The sequence below is a fragment of the Coenobita brevimanus genome, chromosome 63 (assembly GCF_032717465.1).
Source record: "Coenobita brevimanus isolate Jiangsu-jjx chromosome 63, ASM3271746v2, whole genome shotgun sequence".
Lineage (NCBI taxonomy): Eukaryota > Metazoa > Arthropoda > Malacostraca > Decapoda > Coenobitidae > Coenobita > Coenobita brevimanus.
This window is the reverse complement of record NC_137016.1, coordinates 36,571,794-36,589,237: the sequence shown is the minus strand read 5'-3', so window position 1 is coordinate 36,589,237 and position 17,444 is coordinate 36,571,794. Positions and strand designations below refer to the sequence as shown.

Here is a 17,444-nt window from a genome sequence, read left to right as displayed (position 1 = left end):
CTCCTAGGGTGTGATTGAACTCGCGTCCTGTCAAAAAGTAGATCACATGCCTAACCACTTTATCACCACCTCCCCATCTGCTTAACTCCGCAGCGGTCACCAAGCCACCAGGTTTTCGTTATGACACGCATGGGAGGTGCTGTGTGTGTGTGTGTGTGTGTGTGTGTGTGTGTGTGTGTGTGTGTGTGTTGTAGATGTTGTATGATGAAGTGTGGTGATGAAGTGTTGTAATGATGGTGATGGAAATGACATAGGGATGAAGTGTGGTGATGGTGGTGGTGATGAAGAATGGTAAAAAAAAAAAGGGGGGGGGGTGAAATTGAACTGTGGGATGGTGTGGTGTTGAAGTAAAGTGCAATGATAGTGAAGAGTGTAGTGAAGATGAAGTGTGATGGTGGTAGTGGTGGTGGTGATGGAGGAAGATATGAATTGTGATGATGGCAGTGGAATGAAGTGTGGTAGTGGCTTAATAATATAACATGTGGTGAGTATCCTGGTTAACTCGCTCCCCTCCCACTGCCCTCCCACATCCGTCTACTGCTGACTTCTTATGATTTGGCTGACTGCTGGTGTGGTTGTGATGGTGGTTTGGTTGTGGTGTGGTGTTGTAGGGTGGTATGATTGTGCTTGTGGTGGTGGTGTAGTTGTGTTGTGGTGTTGTAGGGTGGTATGATTGTGCTTGTGGTGGTGGTGTAGTTGTGTTGTGGGATTGTGGTGGTCATGTGGTTGTGGTTGTGGAGGTGTGGCTGAACTGGCTGTGGTGGTCATGTGGTTGTGGTTGTGGTGTGGTTGTGGTGTGGTTGTGGTTGTGGTTGTGGTGTGGTTGTGGTTGTGGTGTGGTGGTGGTGTGGTTGTGGTTGTGGTGTGGTGGTGGTGTGCTTGTGGTTGTGGTATGGTGGTGGTGTGTTTGTGGTTGTGGTATGATGCTGGTGTCATTGTGGTTGTGGTAGCAGTGTGGTTCTGGTTGTGTTGGTGATGTGGTTCTGATGGTGGTTTGGGTGTGGTTTTAGTGGTGGTGAGTTGTGGTAGTTTGTAGGAGGAGGAGGACTGTTGTTATTGTTATTGTGGCTGTGATGGTGTATTGGTTGTGGTGTGTTTCTGATGCTGAAGTAACGTTATTGTTATGGCATTGCTAGTAGTAGTACTGATACCGGTAGTAGTAGTAGTAATAGTAATAGTAGTAGTACAGCAGCAGTAGTAGGAGGAGAGAGAGAGAGAGAGAGAGAAGGTTTCCGGTGTTAATTACCAGACTACTAGTGTCCTTTTTTTTTTTTTTTTTTTTTTTTTTTTTTTTTAAGGAAGAAGGGACCAAAGGCCAGGAGCCTGTGAATTGTTCCCTCCAAGAAAAAACAAAAACAAAATAATAAAGAGCCAAATTCAAGATCCGTTATTTTGAGAGAGAGGCAGACAGAGAGACAGACAGTACAGTATTATATTATGCATTGTTGATTTACCCTCACTGAAACTTTGGGCATTGATAGTTTTTTTTTTTTTTCATTTACTTAGTTATTTATTTATTTATTCTTGTTTTTATGTTAAGATTTCAATTTCATCTTAATTTTTTTAAACAAATTTAATGATCCCCTGAACAATAAATAAATAAAAAATATGGAAGCACTATTTGCATTATTCAAAAGACACTGATTATTCAGAAAATTCAATGGATACTTTGCCATAGTTATGTTCAGTGATATACTTACAACAGGTGTTCCTATGAATAAGTTATACTGTCATAAGTGAAGTGAATGATTTTGTTGTACACTTAAGCTGCTGAAATACTGTATACTGATGTAATGTGATGGTAGTAATAGTAGCCAAAGGTTCATCTGAAATGTGAAGCTCGTGGAATTCAGGCTGAATTTGCCCTACCCCTGCAGTCCACCATCCTCCTTTGGGGTTATAGTGAAGGCGAGGGATGATTCCATATGACCAGTATGATGTGGCATGCCAAGAGCACACGTTGATGTAATGATCACTATCATGGTCACACTTTTCCTTACCATGTTACCGCTAGTTTTGTAACAAAATAAATGTAGTTTGTGACTAATTAGAAGAGCGTATGCAAATGAGATGGAGGGGGAGAGGAGGAGGGGAGACCAAGGATGAGTTTTAGGGATGGAGTGGAGAGATAATATAAGAGAGCAGCGGATTGAGTTGGAGGGAAGGCAGCCAAATTGCAGAGGACAAGACAGTGTGGGGGTGATTTATTTGTGGCCACCCCTTACAAGAGTAAGGCATCTGGCAGTAGGTGGATAGACACAGTGCTGTACATGTATAGTTTGGCATTTCCAGCCTATTCCCCTTGCTGAGCTGACTTTATATGATCGAAAACCTCAAGTCACTACTTGTCTTCTTGAGGATCAGACCTGTTCTAAGCCATCACTTTTGCTGGGAGATTTCAGCCACAAAAAACTTCTTCTGTCACCTCTTCAGGATTGAACCAATTTGAGGCTGTTATTCACACTGGGGCATTCTAACACTAGACCACCAGGTGCCTTTTGTAATACAAGTGGCTTGGTATAATGTAAATTGGTGCATCAAGATGGATGAAGGTGATTACAGACTGTGCTGTCTTCACTTTAATTTGACTTGAATTTGCCATCTCTCCAACTTGAATGCCAAGCTATAGCAAGAAATTAACACAAGTGTAGGCCTTAATCACAGATATATGCTATTAAAGGATACAGAGACGTGTTATTTCATATTCTTACCACTGAGCCATGGAAAATAAGATGCAAAAGGACAAAAATCTATGCCAAGTTAAGGTAAATGAACTGTAGTGGTGTACAGTATATAGCGATAACAAACAATCATATTCTGAAGCAGAGTTATGGGAAACAAGATACAAAAGGATCAGCATCTCTACCGAGTTAAGGTGAATGAACTACAGTGATGTGATGGAGAAACTCCAAGTTAAGGTGAACAGACTTTAGTGGTGTGATGGTGGTTTACGTTGTGGTGCGAGAGGATGTAGGGCTTCCAGAGTGGGTGGGCAGGAGGTGGAGCTCAACGGAGGCTCTGGCAAGGGTTTATGCCAAGCGGCCCGACCCTCTCCAGCGTGCTCTTCTCCGTGCCTTCCACAATGCCCCTGGTGAGCTGGCCTTGTTTAGGATACACAGGAGTGGGGATATCAAGGTGGGCATTGGGTTGTTTTTGATGTTGTGGCCCCAGGATCATCTGAAAAATGAACAAAGTGAACTGCAGTCTAAAGTTGCCCATTTGCAGTTCATCATCCTTTATGGGACAGTGAGGGAGGTGAGGGATGGAGGAAGACATGAGATGAGGTCTTTCATGGAGACCTCTGTGCTAGGGGACTGAGCAGGAACATAGCTCAAGATCATGACACATAATGAGTTGGCAGTGAGGGAAAGGACCAACATGCTAGCATGGTCAGATATCTCCAAATATAAACCTAAGTAACTTAGCTATATGGTTGGTTCAAAGTGCATGGGTCTGCTAGCCAGTACTATCTGGGAGAGCTTCATGAATGACAGAGGCACCACTGCTGGGGAAGGTTTGCTGTCTTAGTCTGCTTTTAAAATCTCTGGAAATGGAGTACAGTACAGAATTCAGAGGCCAACACCGAAGAATAAATTACAGGTGGATCAGAATTAGGTTATGAAGGTGTTACGTTAAGAGAGCCATTATGAATATGTTGAGTGGTTATACTGTTTTTTTTTTTTTTTGCAAGAACACTCTCCCAGTAAGTTTCTCACACTGTTTTGTTTGGTCATGTGGAGAATGAAAGATTGACTAGGAATATAATGTGATAAAGGTGGAAGAAGAATAAGGAAGAGGGAGATTGAAGTTGAAGTGAAGAGGTGGAATAGAGACTGAAGATGAAATAGAGAGGTGAGTTAGAGTGGTGTGAGGAGGGAACTTTGCCTGATGGTGGAGGACAGGGTGGCATAGAGGCAGTTCGTCTGTGACTGCCCTCTCCAGGATTAAGGCATCTGGCTATAGACAGATAGGTAGAAAAGCAGAAATATTTAAGACATCCAGCAGGCAGGGACAATCACTTTTGCAGATTGTTTGTTTGTGAAGCACAGTCAAGATTCTAGGAGCCTGAATGATGAATGATTGAGTGTATGGCCCACTGAACAGGTCATGCTAGTGATAATTCCCCCTTTTTCATGCTTTCTCAATCCCTACTTTAGGGACCCTACCTCACCTCATTCTTTATTAAGGAGAAATGTTACGATAATGATCCTGGTGATGGTGACTTACATCCCACTTTATTTCAGACAATCTCCCACTTTGATGCTTTCTCTTTCTTTGATTTCTGGACCCAACCTGTGATCATTTTTAGGTAAGGAAAAAAATATGATGGTGATGATGATTTTGATGATGATGACAATATGATGATTTTTATGATGACGATGACAATATGATGATGATGATTATGATGACGATGACAGTATGATGATGATGATTATGATGACGATGACAGTGACAGTATGAGGATGATGATGATAGTGATGATGATGACTAACATACCCCTTTTATTTCAGACACCCCAAAGGTCAGCAAGGGTGGAAGCACGGCACTGCTGACACGAGCACTCTCCTTCAAGGGTAGACTCGGTAGCAAGATTGGCGGAATGAAGTCTCCACTCAGGCCAGCAGGTTAGACACTTGTTCTCTCAGTTTGCCACTAGTATATTTTTATATTAACCCCTTGAGGGTTGAATGTACAGTATTAGTGAATATCTGTCTATCTGTCTACCTATCTATTGCCAGATGCCTCAATCCCGTTCAGGGTGGCCACAAACAAATCGCCTCCACATCGCCCTGTCCCTCTCCATTTCACTGCCCTGCTCCCAACTCACACCCCCCTCTCTCATATACCTCTCCACCCCATCCCTCCATATCATCCTTGGCCTCCCCCTCCCTCTCCCTCTCTCCACCTCACTCACATACACTCTTCGTCAGTCTTTCACCCTCCATCCTCTCCACATGGCCAAGCCACCTCAATGTATTCCTCCTAATGCTTCCTATCACATCCACATCCACACCACAATGCTCCTTTATATCCTCATTTGTCAACCTGTCTCTCCATGTGACTCCACAGGCTTCTCTTAAATAACTCATTTCCACTGCTCTCACTCTTGACTTGTGTCCTTCCAACAACGTCCAAGCTTCACTTCCATACGTTAGAGTTGGTATCATCAATACTGTCATGTTGTAACTTTTTCACTTCCATGCCCACTTCCCTGTTTCTTATCACTGCTTTCAAGGAACCAGCAACCTTTCTTCCCTACTGTACCCTTTCAAGCACTTCACCCTCCAAACCTCCATTCTTACTCATCACACTACCCAAGTACTTAAACTTACTCACATTTTCCAATTCCTCACCATCCAACCTCACTGTACATTCACTGACTTCACCTCTTTCAAAGACCATCACTTTACTCTTCCCTACATTCACCTTTAGCTTCTGTTTCTTACACACTCTCCCAAACTCGTCCACCAAGCCCTGCAGCTCCCCTTCGTCTTCACTCAACAACACAGTATCATCTGCAAACAACAGTACAGGGAATTTCCAAACACTACCCTCTCTCACCAGGGCCACTCCAACATTCACTACCCTGCCTTGTACCTCTTTTATTACCCCATCCATGTACAGATTGAACAACCATGGAGACATGACACATCCCTGTTTCAACCCAACCACCAAAGAGAAAAATTCACTCAGTTCACCATCCACTCGCACTGCAGCCTTAGCACCATCATACATACTCTTCACAGCATTCAACAACTTCCAATCTACTCCATATATTCTTAATACTTTCCACAATCCTTGTCTATCCACCCTGTCATATGCTTTCTCCAAATCCATGAGGGCCGCATACAACTTCTTTCTCTTCTATAGAAACTTTTCCACTAAAGATCTAAGAATGAATATCTGATCTACACAACCTCTTCCCTTCCTAAAGCCTCCCTGTTCTTCTCCGACTAATTCCTCTGTTCTTTCTCTAACTCTGTCAATAGGAATCCTACCGTACACTTTTCCTATTATACTAAGAAGACAGTTGCCCCTATGATTTAGTGAACATGACTTTATTAAATGTGTAGGGTATTACTGTTGTAATGAGGTGGGGTAGATTGAGATGATTTGGGCATGTGGAAAGGATGGAAGATGACAGCTGGGTTCAAAGGGTCAGAGATGTGAATGTTGAGGGTATGAAGGATGACAGCTGGGTGCAGAGGGTAAAAGATGTGAATGTTGAGGGTATGAAGGATGACAGCTGGGTGCAGAGGGTAAAAGATGTGAATGTTGAGGGTAAGATTGCAAGAGGCAGACTGAAAAGACCTGGGACAAGGTTATAGTGTGTGACCTCATGGATAAGGGATTGAATAGAGAGGCTGCTAGAGACTGAGCAGCATGGAGAGCTGCTGTTAGGTGACCAGGGCCAATGCATGCAGGCATGTTGGAGCCTTTATAGATGAGTGAACAAGCAAGCCTGGTGGCATATACAGTATTTGATTATATGAATGACCCATAAATAGTGCTCAACCAGAAACTCATGTAGCAGTATCATATGTACTACGGGAATGGCTCATTCAGCTGGTGTGGCTGTAGTTGTGACAGTGGGAGTAGGATATGAATAAATGGTGCAGGGTAAACTTATGATAGCACTGACCGAGCCATCTCCACAACACATGAGAAATTGCCTTATGGAGTGGAAATAGAATGTTATATATGCCCCCTCCACCCTGCATTTCCAGGCAATTTTATTCACCTTAAGAGAGACTTTTCAGGTTAAGTGGATTAGATATAGTCTTCCTTCAGTATTTGCTTATTCAGGAGCTCACCTAGATGGAATAAAATCATCTGGTCATAGAACAAATAAAAGAACAAACATAAAATGTGTTTTCAGACTGAAGGGGTTAACTTGGCCAAAAACTGCCATTTCTCCATCATGAATGCTGAGTTGTAGCAATAGATTGACATTCAGATATGTTGCTAATCAGGAAGAGGTGCTTTGGAAAGGAGCAGGGCTATAGTATTGTCTTATTCTGCCACTGAAGTTCAGTAAAACCCTCGATATAACGGACTTCAATAGACCGGAATTCGCTTTTATCAGAATCGAGGAGCTGCCAGACTAAATTCCTATACTGTATATCAGAAAATGTCCAATAAAGCCAGAAGCAGTCCAGACCACCTGACCACGTCAGCTATGTTCACCACAATATGGTAATTAAAAGACATGTTTATCAGTGTACAGGACAGTATATTATACCATTTGATTAATGTAGTGAAGGTATAACACAGTACTGTACAGTACTGCAATGGTAGTGAAAGCAGTTTAAAAACCATTGGTGCAATCCAGACTAAAGTCTGATATATCAGAAAAAGTCCGTATTAGCAGGGGAAAGTCCGGATGTCGCTTTTATCGGAATTTTGCTTTTTTCAGAACGGCTTGGACCCCAATTAGTCCATTATAGTGAGGTTATATAGTATGGGAAATAGGCTGAAAATGGATGAAAACCTCCTCCAGTTTATGGTGGATGAACTATAGTTACGTATGTCCATATTCTCTTCAGCTTAGGAAACTTCATAGTATGTCTTTCCATGCAATTTATGTTGCTGTTATACTTTCCTGTCCTCTTCTGTGTTATTTTAATCATCCAAAAATACTGCCATACTATGCATAATGTACAGACTAAAAGATATTAACCAGTCATATTCAATATATATATATGGAAAGAAGCCAATATCCACCCAGTTCTGAAGAAAGGAAGTTCGTCTGACCCCTCCAATTACAGACCAATAGCTGTCACATCTTCTCTTGGTAAGGTATTTGAAACTTTAATTAATAAGCACATTGTTAAACATCTTGAATCCAACAACTTAATTAGTGATAGACAATATAGTTTTTGCCACGAAAGATCCACCATTGACATACTCAGTCTCTCAACTCATACCATCCATCAATCAATTGATCTTTTTGGAGAAACTCATGCAGTAGCTCTTGATATCTATAAAGCTTTCGACAGAGTATGACACCGTTCCCTGCTGTCCAAACTCCCTTGCTATGGACTAACGTCTTTTGTTCCTTTGATTTCTTCATATCTTAGTGACAGGAAAATAAGAGTAAAAGTAGATGATGTATATTCCAATTTCCACTCAGTTAACGCCGGCGTGCCGCAGGGATCAGTTCTGGCCTCAACCCTATTTCTGGTTCATATTAATGATCTCTTATCTGTCACCCACAATCCCATTCACTCATATGCAGATGACTCAACACTACATAGTTCATTCACACTCAGACATCCATTTACAAAGTCTAATATCTCTACCTCTCAACTCAGTACAGCCATCTCCATAAATCAAGATCTATCTACAATCAGTGAATGGGGACAAAACAACCTTGTCTCTTTTAATGCTAGTAAAACTAAATATATACAGTTTCCTAATAGACAGATATTGCCAGATTCGTACATTACCTTCAGTGCTACTAATATTCCCATCTCCAAAAGTATTGAAATTCTTTGCATCTCACTTAACAATGCCCTCAGCTGGACCTCTCATGTCAGATCACTTGCTAAAACCACCTCAAAGAAACTTGGATTATTGTACAGAGTCCGTAACTTCTTCGCCGATGAGCAGTTAGCTATAATTTATAAGAGTCGTGTGCACTCTCAGCTTGAATATTGCTCACTCTTGTGGAATGGTTGTGGAGAGGTCGCATTAAGACAACTAGACAAAATTCAGAATAAAGCTGTTAGAATCATTAACAACCCTGCCATTACATGTAAACTACCTCCCATGCAAGGAAGAAGGAATGTTGCCTCCTTTGCATTATTTTACATATATTTTTTTGGCAAATGCTCAGACGAAGTTGTGTCCATGGTGCCACCTCTCCATGCCTTCCCTCGTGCTACACGGGCATCTGGTAGCGCTCATGACTGGAATGTCACTCAGTCATATTGCAGAACTTCTGCCTATCAGAATTCTTTCATTCCCCAAACTGCATCTCTCTGGAACTCGCTTCCCTAAAGTTGTTTCCCTCCAAATTTCAACCCACAGCTGTTCAAGTCTAACTGTTACAGATATTTTATGAATAGAGGACACCAGTAATCTGGTGTATGGATTATTTTTTTTTACTAATTTGTTTTTCCTTCCTCCGTTCTGTTATTTAAATATATATATATATATATATATATATATATATATATATATATATATATCGTTTCGTTTCTTTTCGTTTTTAAAGGCTCCACCATGCTTGCATGTGTTGGCCTTGGTCACCTAATGGCGGCTCTCCATGCTGCACGATCCATTGCAGCCTCCCTGTTCAGTCCCTTAACCCTGAGGTCACACTTAATGACCTCGTCCCATGTCTTTCTCGGTCTACCCCTCATAACCCCACCCCCAATATTAGCACTTCTCACCTTCCTCACCCAATTATCATTCCCCATCCTCTCCACATGTCCAAACCATCTCAATCTACCTCTCCTCATCACAACACCAATACACTCCAGTTCCATCCTACCTCTCAACTCTTCCATCGTAAACCCAGCCCCTCCAGGCCTTGGACGCAGGGATGCACTGCACATCCACCTAATCATTGTCATTTCTGTACGTCTGAGCCGGCGAATATCTTCCTCCTTCACTGCCCAGGTCTCACTACCATACAGCATTATACTCCTAACACATGCTGCATACAAAGACCCCTTAGCACGTAGGGAGAGTCCTCTCAATGTCAGGAGAGGCAAGAGCTCCCTGAACTTCTTCCAGCCACTTCTCACCCTAGCCACAGAGCTAGCTCCAGCCCCACCTCCAGCACACAACATGTCTCCCAAATAACAAAACTCTTCCACACACTCAAGAGATTCACCAACAAGTTCAATCCATTCACATCTGACAATCTCCACCTGCTCACCCCGACACGCTGTACACATAAAATCAGCATTATCACGCAGTCTACCTCTGATACCACTACATCTCTTATATATGTGCACTGTAGAGAGAGAGAGAGAGAGAGAGAGAGAGAGGTTGGGGGAGTGGACTTTCGGACCACCACTTGGTGGTGGTCAGAATTAAAGTCCAAATAAATTGGAGAAATAGAAGAAGGGAAGGACAGGAGGAAGTAGTACGTACAAGGAGGGTGGAAAAGTTACAAGAGGATGGAAAAAAGACAGAATATAAGAGGGAAGTGGAGGAGTGATTGGGAAAATCTGGATTGGAGCAGATGTGGGACGTGAAAGGTGTGTGCAAGATATTCACAAAAGAAATCTGTGCAGAATGTGAGGTGGTGTGTGGGTTGAAGAGAAGATGAAAGGGATGCAGGGAACAGCATAGTGGACTGAGGAGGTGAGAGAGGCTGTGACACAAAAGAAGAAAGCATATAGTGAGTGGGTGAGAAATGGGTGTGGAAGAAGTTGAGAGACAGAAGAGAGAGTTATATGTAGAGAGGAAGAGAGAGGTGAAGAGATTGGTGAGAGAAAGTAAGAAGAGAGTGGATGAGGAATTTGGAAGGAACTTGAGTGTAAAATGGAGGGAATGTAAGAAATTGTTCTGGAAAGAGGTAAAGAAAGTTACGAATAGACACGGTGCCAAAGAAGTTAGCTGGGGAGTGAAAGATAAAAATGGTAGATTACTAGTGAAGAAGGGAGAAAAAGTGAGCAAATGGAGAGTAACACTTTAAGGAATTGTTGAACATAGAGAATGAAAGTAATGCAAGTATAAGTGGCTGGGGAATGGCTGGGAGGAGGAGGGGTGTGAGAAGAGAGGAAAAAATCAATAAAATGGAAGTTGTGGACGCAATTAAGAAATTTAAAATGGGGAAAGCCCCAGAAATCGATGGAGTGTGTGGTGAAATGCTGAAGCATGGGGAAGAAATAGTAGTAGAATGGATGTGGAAGATGTGCAGATTGGCATGGGAGGAATGTAGAGTCCCGGAGGATTGGAAGTCGGGGATAATTATTCCATTGTACAAAGGAAAAGGGGAAAAAGACGTGTGTGGTAATCATAGGGTCATTTGTCTTCTTAGTGTAGTAAGAAAAGTATATGGTAGGATACTTATTAACAGAGTTAGGGAAATAACAGAGGAATTTGTTGAAGAACAGGGAGATTTTAGAAAGGGAAGGTTTTGTGTAGATCAGATATTCATTCTTAGGTCTTTAGCGGAAAAGTTTCTAGAGAAAGAAAAGATGTATGTGGCCATCATGGATTTAGAGAAAGCATATGACAGGGTGGATACACAAGGATTGTGGAAAGTATTAAGAATACCCTGTATGTGGAGTAGATGGGAAGTTGTAGTAGGCCATGAAGAGTATGTATGAGGGTGCTAAGGCTGCTGTGTGTGAGGATAGTGAACTGAGTGAATTTTTCTGTTTGAAAATTGGATTGAAACAAGGATGTGTCTTGTCTTCATGGTTGTTCAGTCTGTACATGGGTAGGATTATAAAAGAGATACAAGGTAGGGCAGTGGATGTTGGAGTGGCCCTAGTGAGAGAGGGCAGTGTTTGGAAACTACCTGTACTGTTGTTTGCAGATGATACTGTGTTGTTAAGTAAATATGAAGGGGAACCTCAAGGCTTGGTAGATGAGTTTGGGAGAGTGTGTAAGAAATGGAATTTAAAGGTGAATGTAGGGAAGAGTAAAGTTATGGTCTTCGAGAGAAGTGAAGTCAGTGAATGTACAGTGAGGCTGGATGAGGAGGAAATGGAAAATGTGAGTGTGTTTAAGTACTTGGGTAGTGTGACGAGTAAGGATGGAAGTTTAGAGGGTGAAGTGCTTGAAAGAGTGCAACAGGGAAGAAAGGTTGCTGGTTCCTTGAAAACAGTGATAAGAAACAGGGAAGTGAGCATGGAAGTGAAAAAACTACTACATGACAGTATTGTGATACCAACTCTAACATTTGGAAGTGAAGCTTGGACCTTGTTGGAGGGACAGAAGTCAAGAGTGAGAGCAGTGGAAATGAGTTATTTGAGAGGAGCATGTGGAGTCAAATGGAGAGACAGACTGACAAATGAGGAAGTGAAGGAGCGTTGTGGTGTGGATGTGGATGTGGATGTGATAGGAAGCATTAGGAGAAACACACTGAGGTGGTTTGGTCATGTGGAGTGGATGGAGAGTGAGAGACTGACAAGGAGAGTGTATGTGAGTGAGGTGGAGAGGGGGAGAGGGAGGAGGAGGCCAGGGATGAGATGGAGGGATGGAGTGGAAAGGTATATGAGAGAGGGGGTGTAAGCTGGGAGCAGATGGGAGCAAATGGCAGGGGACAGGATGACATGGAGGTGATTTGTTTGTGGCCACCCCTTACGGGATGAAGGCATTTGGCAATAGATGGATATATATATCTATCTATCTATTTAACTATCTATCTAATCTGTCTATTGCCAAACGCCTTAATCCCACACGGGGTGGCCACAAACAAATCGCCTCCATGTCGCCCTGTCCCCCGCCATTTCACAGTACAGTACAGTATACATATATATCTATCTACCTATAGCCCAACGCCCTAATCCCGCAAAAGGTGGCCGCAGACAAAACGCCTCCAAGTCGCTCTGTCACCCACCATTTGACTATCCTCCCCCCAACTCACCCCCCCCCCCTCGCTCATATACCTCTCAACTCCATCCCTCCACCTCATCCTCGGTCTACCCCTCCCTCTCGCTCCCTCCACCTCACCTACATACACCCTCCTAGTCAGTCTTTCATTCTCCATTCTCTCCACATGTCCAAACCACCTCAGTGTATTTCTCCTAATCTTCTCAACCACATCCACATCTACCCCACAATGTTCCTTCACTTCTTCATTCGTCAACCTGTCCCTCCACGGCACTCCACATGCTCCTCTCAAGTAACTCATTTCACTTTCACTAACTTGAGCCCACTGTGTGTAACTTGTTATGAGCATCTGTCTTCTCCTGTTTATTTCTTATCTGTGCCTGTCTGTGTAGAAATGGAAGAGTTTGTCGATACCAACGAGAACCTCCTCCATTCTTAGGTTGCTGGCTTCCTGTTCCTCCACCTCTTCCTTGAGCTTATCCACGGCAGCAAGGATCCTGCTTATTCTTGACATACACAGCTCTTTCCTCCCCTCCATCACACTAGGCTGCTCAGCTTCACTGGTGTTGGGCTCTGCATCAGCCTCGTCTATCCATTGCAAGACTTCCTCGGGAGGTTGTTCCTCAGTAGCAGCATGCACTTCCCGTATGTCCGCCAACGTATCGTCCTCAAAACCTGGTACAGCTTGTGCTGCTGTCAGTGTTGCTGCCTCAGCCTTGGCCAGTGATGGAAAGGCCATCTCGTGGGTCGTGCATAAGTGAGGCACGAGCATTTGCCACGAATGGCTCACCGTTGCAGGTGTAATCTGGTGCCATGCTTGTAGGAGAAAGTCAACTGCGTCCTTCACTGTGAAACAATGCCAAAATGCCTCGACAGTCATGTCACCTGTGGCGGGATGCAGCTGCTGGCGAAGATGGTACGGGAGCAGGTGCCTCATCGAGGTCTTCGTTGTGATCTTCTTGTAGGGCGTGAGCTCCTCTTGTGTGTCAGTCTTCCTGCATAGGTAGTCATACACTTGCTTGTGGTAGAAATGCTTCACAGTGGCGATCAGTTCTTGATCCAGTGGCTGCATTAGTGATGTCGTCCAGGGCGGCAGAAACACAACACGACAATCTTTGTGCAGATCTTCTAGATATGGAGGGTGATTTGGTGCATTGTCCAGCACAAGGAGCATCTTAAATGGAATGCCAGGTTCCCGACACTTGGCCGTGGCATTGGGGATGCAGTGCTTCATTAACCAGTCTGCCATAATGTTCCCGGTCATCCAACCATTTGCAGACTTGTACCAGTACACGCCACTTGTGTCCATGTCTGTGAGGTTTTTGTAGCACCTAGGGTGTGAAGCTGTGTGTACAACAACTGGCCTCATCTTGTGGCTCCCAGACAGGTTTACAGTGAACATTACTGTCAATTTACACTTCTGGAGCTTGTGACCAGGGGCTTATTTCTGTTTTTTAGCGATGTAAGTCAATTTGGGCATGGCCTTGTAGTACAACAACGTTTCATCGATGTTGTAGATCTGGTCCTTGGTGTACTGTCCTGCTTCAAAAAGCACTGTAAATATCGCAGGATACTCTCTCACGGCCAGCTCGTCGGCAGAGGCACATTCACCAGACAGCTTGATGTGACAGAGTTCCTTGCATTTCAAAAAACTGTGCAGCCATCTTACCGATGCCAAGAAAGGTTTGTCCACATTTAACTTGCGAGATACTGCCTTGTAAAGGAGCTGGGCTTAGTTCCTAATAAATCTGCCATTCAGTAGTACACCTTCCCTCTTCTTCCTCATTATGAAGGTGGCAAGATAACGTCCCATTAGTATCATTGCATGATTTCCCACCCAGGAACGGCTGTCTAGGTCAGATGCACCATACATCATCACATGTGCCCTGATGGCATTTCGGTTCTTCCACACTGTCCTCACTGTTGATTCAGCCAGTCCCAGGGCTTTACCAATAGCTGTATTTCCTTTTTGCTCCTCCTTGAGCTTGATAATCTTGTACTTGGTTGCGTGCATGAGGATTTTCTAAACTCTTGGGGCTGGTGGCATGGTGTGGCGAAGGTACAGTACAGCCCAGGATGGAGCAAAAAACAGCAACACGTTGTACATGACAGGTTAGCTGCAGAGAGCGGATCCACACTATGCACGAGCCGTGTCTGTAATGATGTGCCCGCCGCCTTGTACCCCAAGCTGCACAGTAGAATGCCTGGAAATTTCTGCACATCAACATCACGATACGTGACTGGATGCATTGTGTGGATGAGGGGGTGCGTTGCGTACTACTGGAAAATGGCGTTTTTGAGCCACTCCTTGCCTCTACCTTGCATTCCATGAGATAAACTGGTGCATTCAAGGTTTTTGGTTGATTTTTGGTCACTTGCACACAGTGCGATTTGCGCACTCTAATCATGTGCAGTAGACGAGCTCAATGTGTATATACAGTAAGACCTCACCATAACGGACTAATTGGGGCCCAAACCATTCCGAAAAATGCGAAATTCCGATAAAAGCGACATCCGGACTTCCCCCTGCAATTCCGGACTTTTTCCAATATATCAGATATTAGTCTGGATCACATGAATGGTTTTTAAACTGTTTTGACTACCATTGCAGTACTGTACTGTGTTATAACTTCACTACATTAATCAAATGGTATAATATGTATAATAATTCTGTACTGTACACTAATGAACATGTCTTTTATTTACCTTATTGTGGTGAACATGCTGACGTGGTCAGGCAGTCCGGATTGCTTCTGGCTTTATCGAACATTTTCCGATATCAGGAATTTAATCCAGAAGCTCCTCGAGTCCGATAAAAGCAAATTCCGATCTACTGAAGTCCGTTATATCGAGGTTTTACTGTGTATATATATATATATATATATATATATATATATATATATATATATATATATATATATATATATGTATATATATATATATATATATATATATATATATATATATATATATAAATATATACAGTAATCCCTCCACTATCTGATGTAATAGAGCCAAAGGCATGTCCGGAAAGTGGCACCGTCCGGATAGTGGGGCCCTGCCTCCTGGACTGGTACTTATGGACCCTAACCCAGCCTAACTTTGAAAGCCACCTAAATAGCTCCCTACCAGACATGCATAGCACATATTTAAACCTATTTAAGACCCTATTCATACCAATAATGGACATAAAGCATGATATAAATGAAAAGAACCAAAGAATGAGGAATTAGAAGTGACTGTACCTCAGCCAGGGTACTTACAGCACGTTTGTGGCCACCTTTTGTAAGGTTTGGCAGTGGTGAAAATGCTCTTGAAGCACGTACAGTAATCCAGTGTTGTGCTGCACTTACAGTAATTCTTTGCACTGTGAGTTATAACAGTTTAACACTGCACATTGTTAATTGCATCAGGCCAGTTTCAATCGCCAGGTTTACACTCCACAGTTAGTCCTTTGCACTCTAAATTCTAATTTCTTAACACTGCACAACACTGTAAATTCCCATGTGGTCTAGTGGTTAAGTATTGCAGTTTATTCACTGTTTATTCACAAAAAAATGAGCACGTTTGGCTTCCATTACAATAAGCTACCACTCGCGATCGAAGTTAGGCAATAACTGTTTGGGTGTTGGTGAGGGGGAAACAGAGTTGCCAGATTGCAACGGCCACATTACCAGACTCCTCAGTTTTCATTATCAAATTTAACTCTTCATTACCAAATTCATAAAGCTAACATTTATTCCTCACTAATTATATATACAAGTGGAAATACATGTAATCACTCTTATAATTAACAGCATGTTGATTATTTTCACACTATTTACGTTAGCAAATTAATCAGAGAGAGCAAACAATCCACCATCTCCATCCTGTGTATCCTCATACATGTGAAAAATCCATTTGGTAATGCATTACTCTGATTCGTTACCAAACGACTATTTCATGACCAAATTGGCCCACATTTGGTAATGAAAAATACCAAATGGCAACCCTGACAGGGGAAGGGGGAGGGGGGAGGAAGGAAGGGGTGAGGGTCTGTGGTGTAACAGCTGTTCGGCGCGGAATGGCAATTTCAAATTATGGGTGGGAAAAAAATTCGGATTTAGGGGGGATTTTTTCTTTTTTTGGCCATTTTTGGGTTCCAAAGGTCCAGGCCCACAATATCTGGTAAGTGGGGATGTCCGGAAAGTGGACGTACAGAAAGTACAGGGATTAGTGTATATATATATATAAATATATATACAGTATGTATATATATATATATATATATATATATATATATATATATATATATCACTGACCTGATAAATAGGATTATTTATGAGTGTGTTGTCCCAGATGATTGGCTGAAGAGTGTAATTGTAAATATGTATAAAGGGAAGGGTGATGCCCTGGAAAGTGGAAATTATAGAGGTACTGTATAAAGCTTTTAGATCAGATAATGAAGGTAATGGAGAGAGTTTTAGAAGGTATGATTAGAGAAAAAGTGAATATTGATGAGATGCAGTTTGGGTTTATGCCAGGTAGGGGGACCACTGATGCCATATTCATTGTTCGACAGCTTCAGGAAAAATATATTGGTAGGAGAAGGGATCTTTATTTTGTTTTTGTTGATTTGGAAAAGGCCTTTGACAGAGTCCCTAGAGAGGTGGTGAAGTGGGCAATGGGAAAGCTTGGCTTGGAGGAGTGGCTAGTTAGGGTGGTTATGGCTGTGTATGTGGATGTTAACACCTAGGTAAGAGCGAATGGAGATTTGAGTGATGGGTTTTCCGTGAATGTTGGTGTGCATCAGCGGTCGGTTTTGAGTCCCATGTTGTTTATCCTGGTACTTGAAGCTCTTTCACGTGACTTTAGGAACGGACTCCCGTGGGAGTTGTTGTATGCTGATGATTTGGTGTTGATTGCAGAGAATGAAAGGGAGG

The 17,444-nt window shown here is 42.8% G+C and overlaps 1 protein-coding gene across 1 annotated transcript in view; it reads left to right on the top strand.

The window, feature by feature from the left end:
* Positions 1–17,444, top strand: part of C3G (C3G guanyl-nucleotide exchange factor) — a 195,864-nt gene that overhangs the window by 37,982 nt on the left and 140,438 nt on the right. The window contains exon 5 of the mRNA XM_080275935.1: positions 4,512–4,625. Coding sequence (XP_080132061.1) covers positions 4,512–4,625 — 114 coding nt within the window. The remainder of the gene's footprint in view (positions 1–4,511; positions 4,626–17,444) is intronic.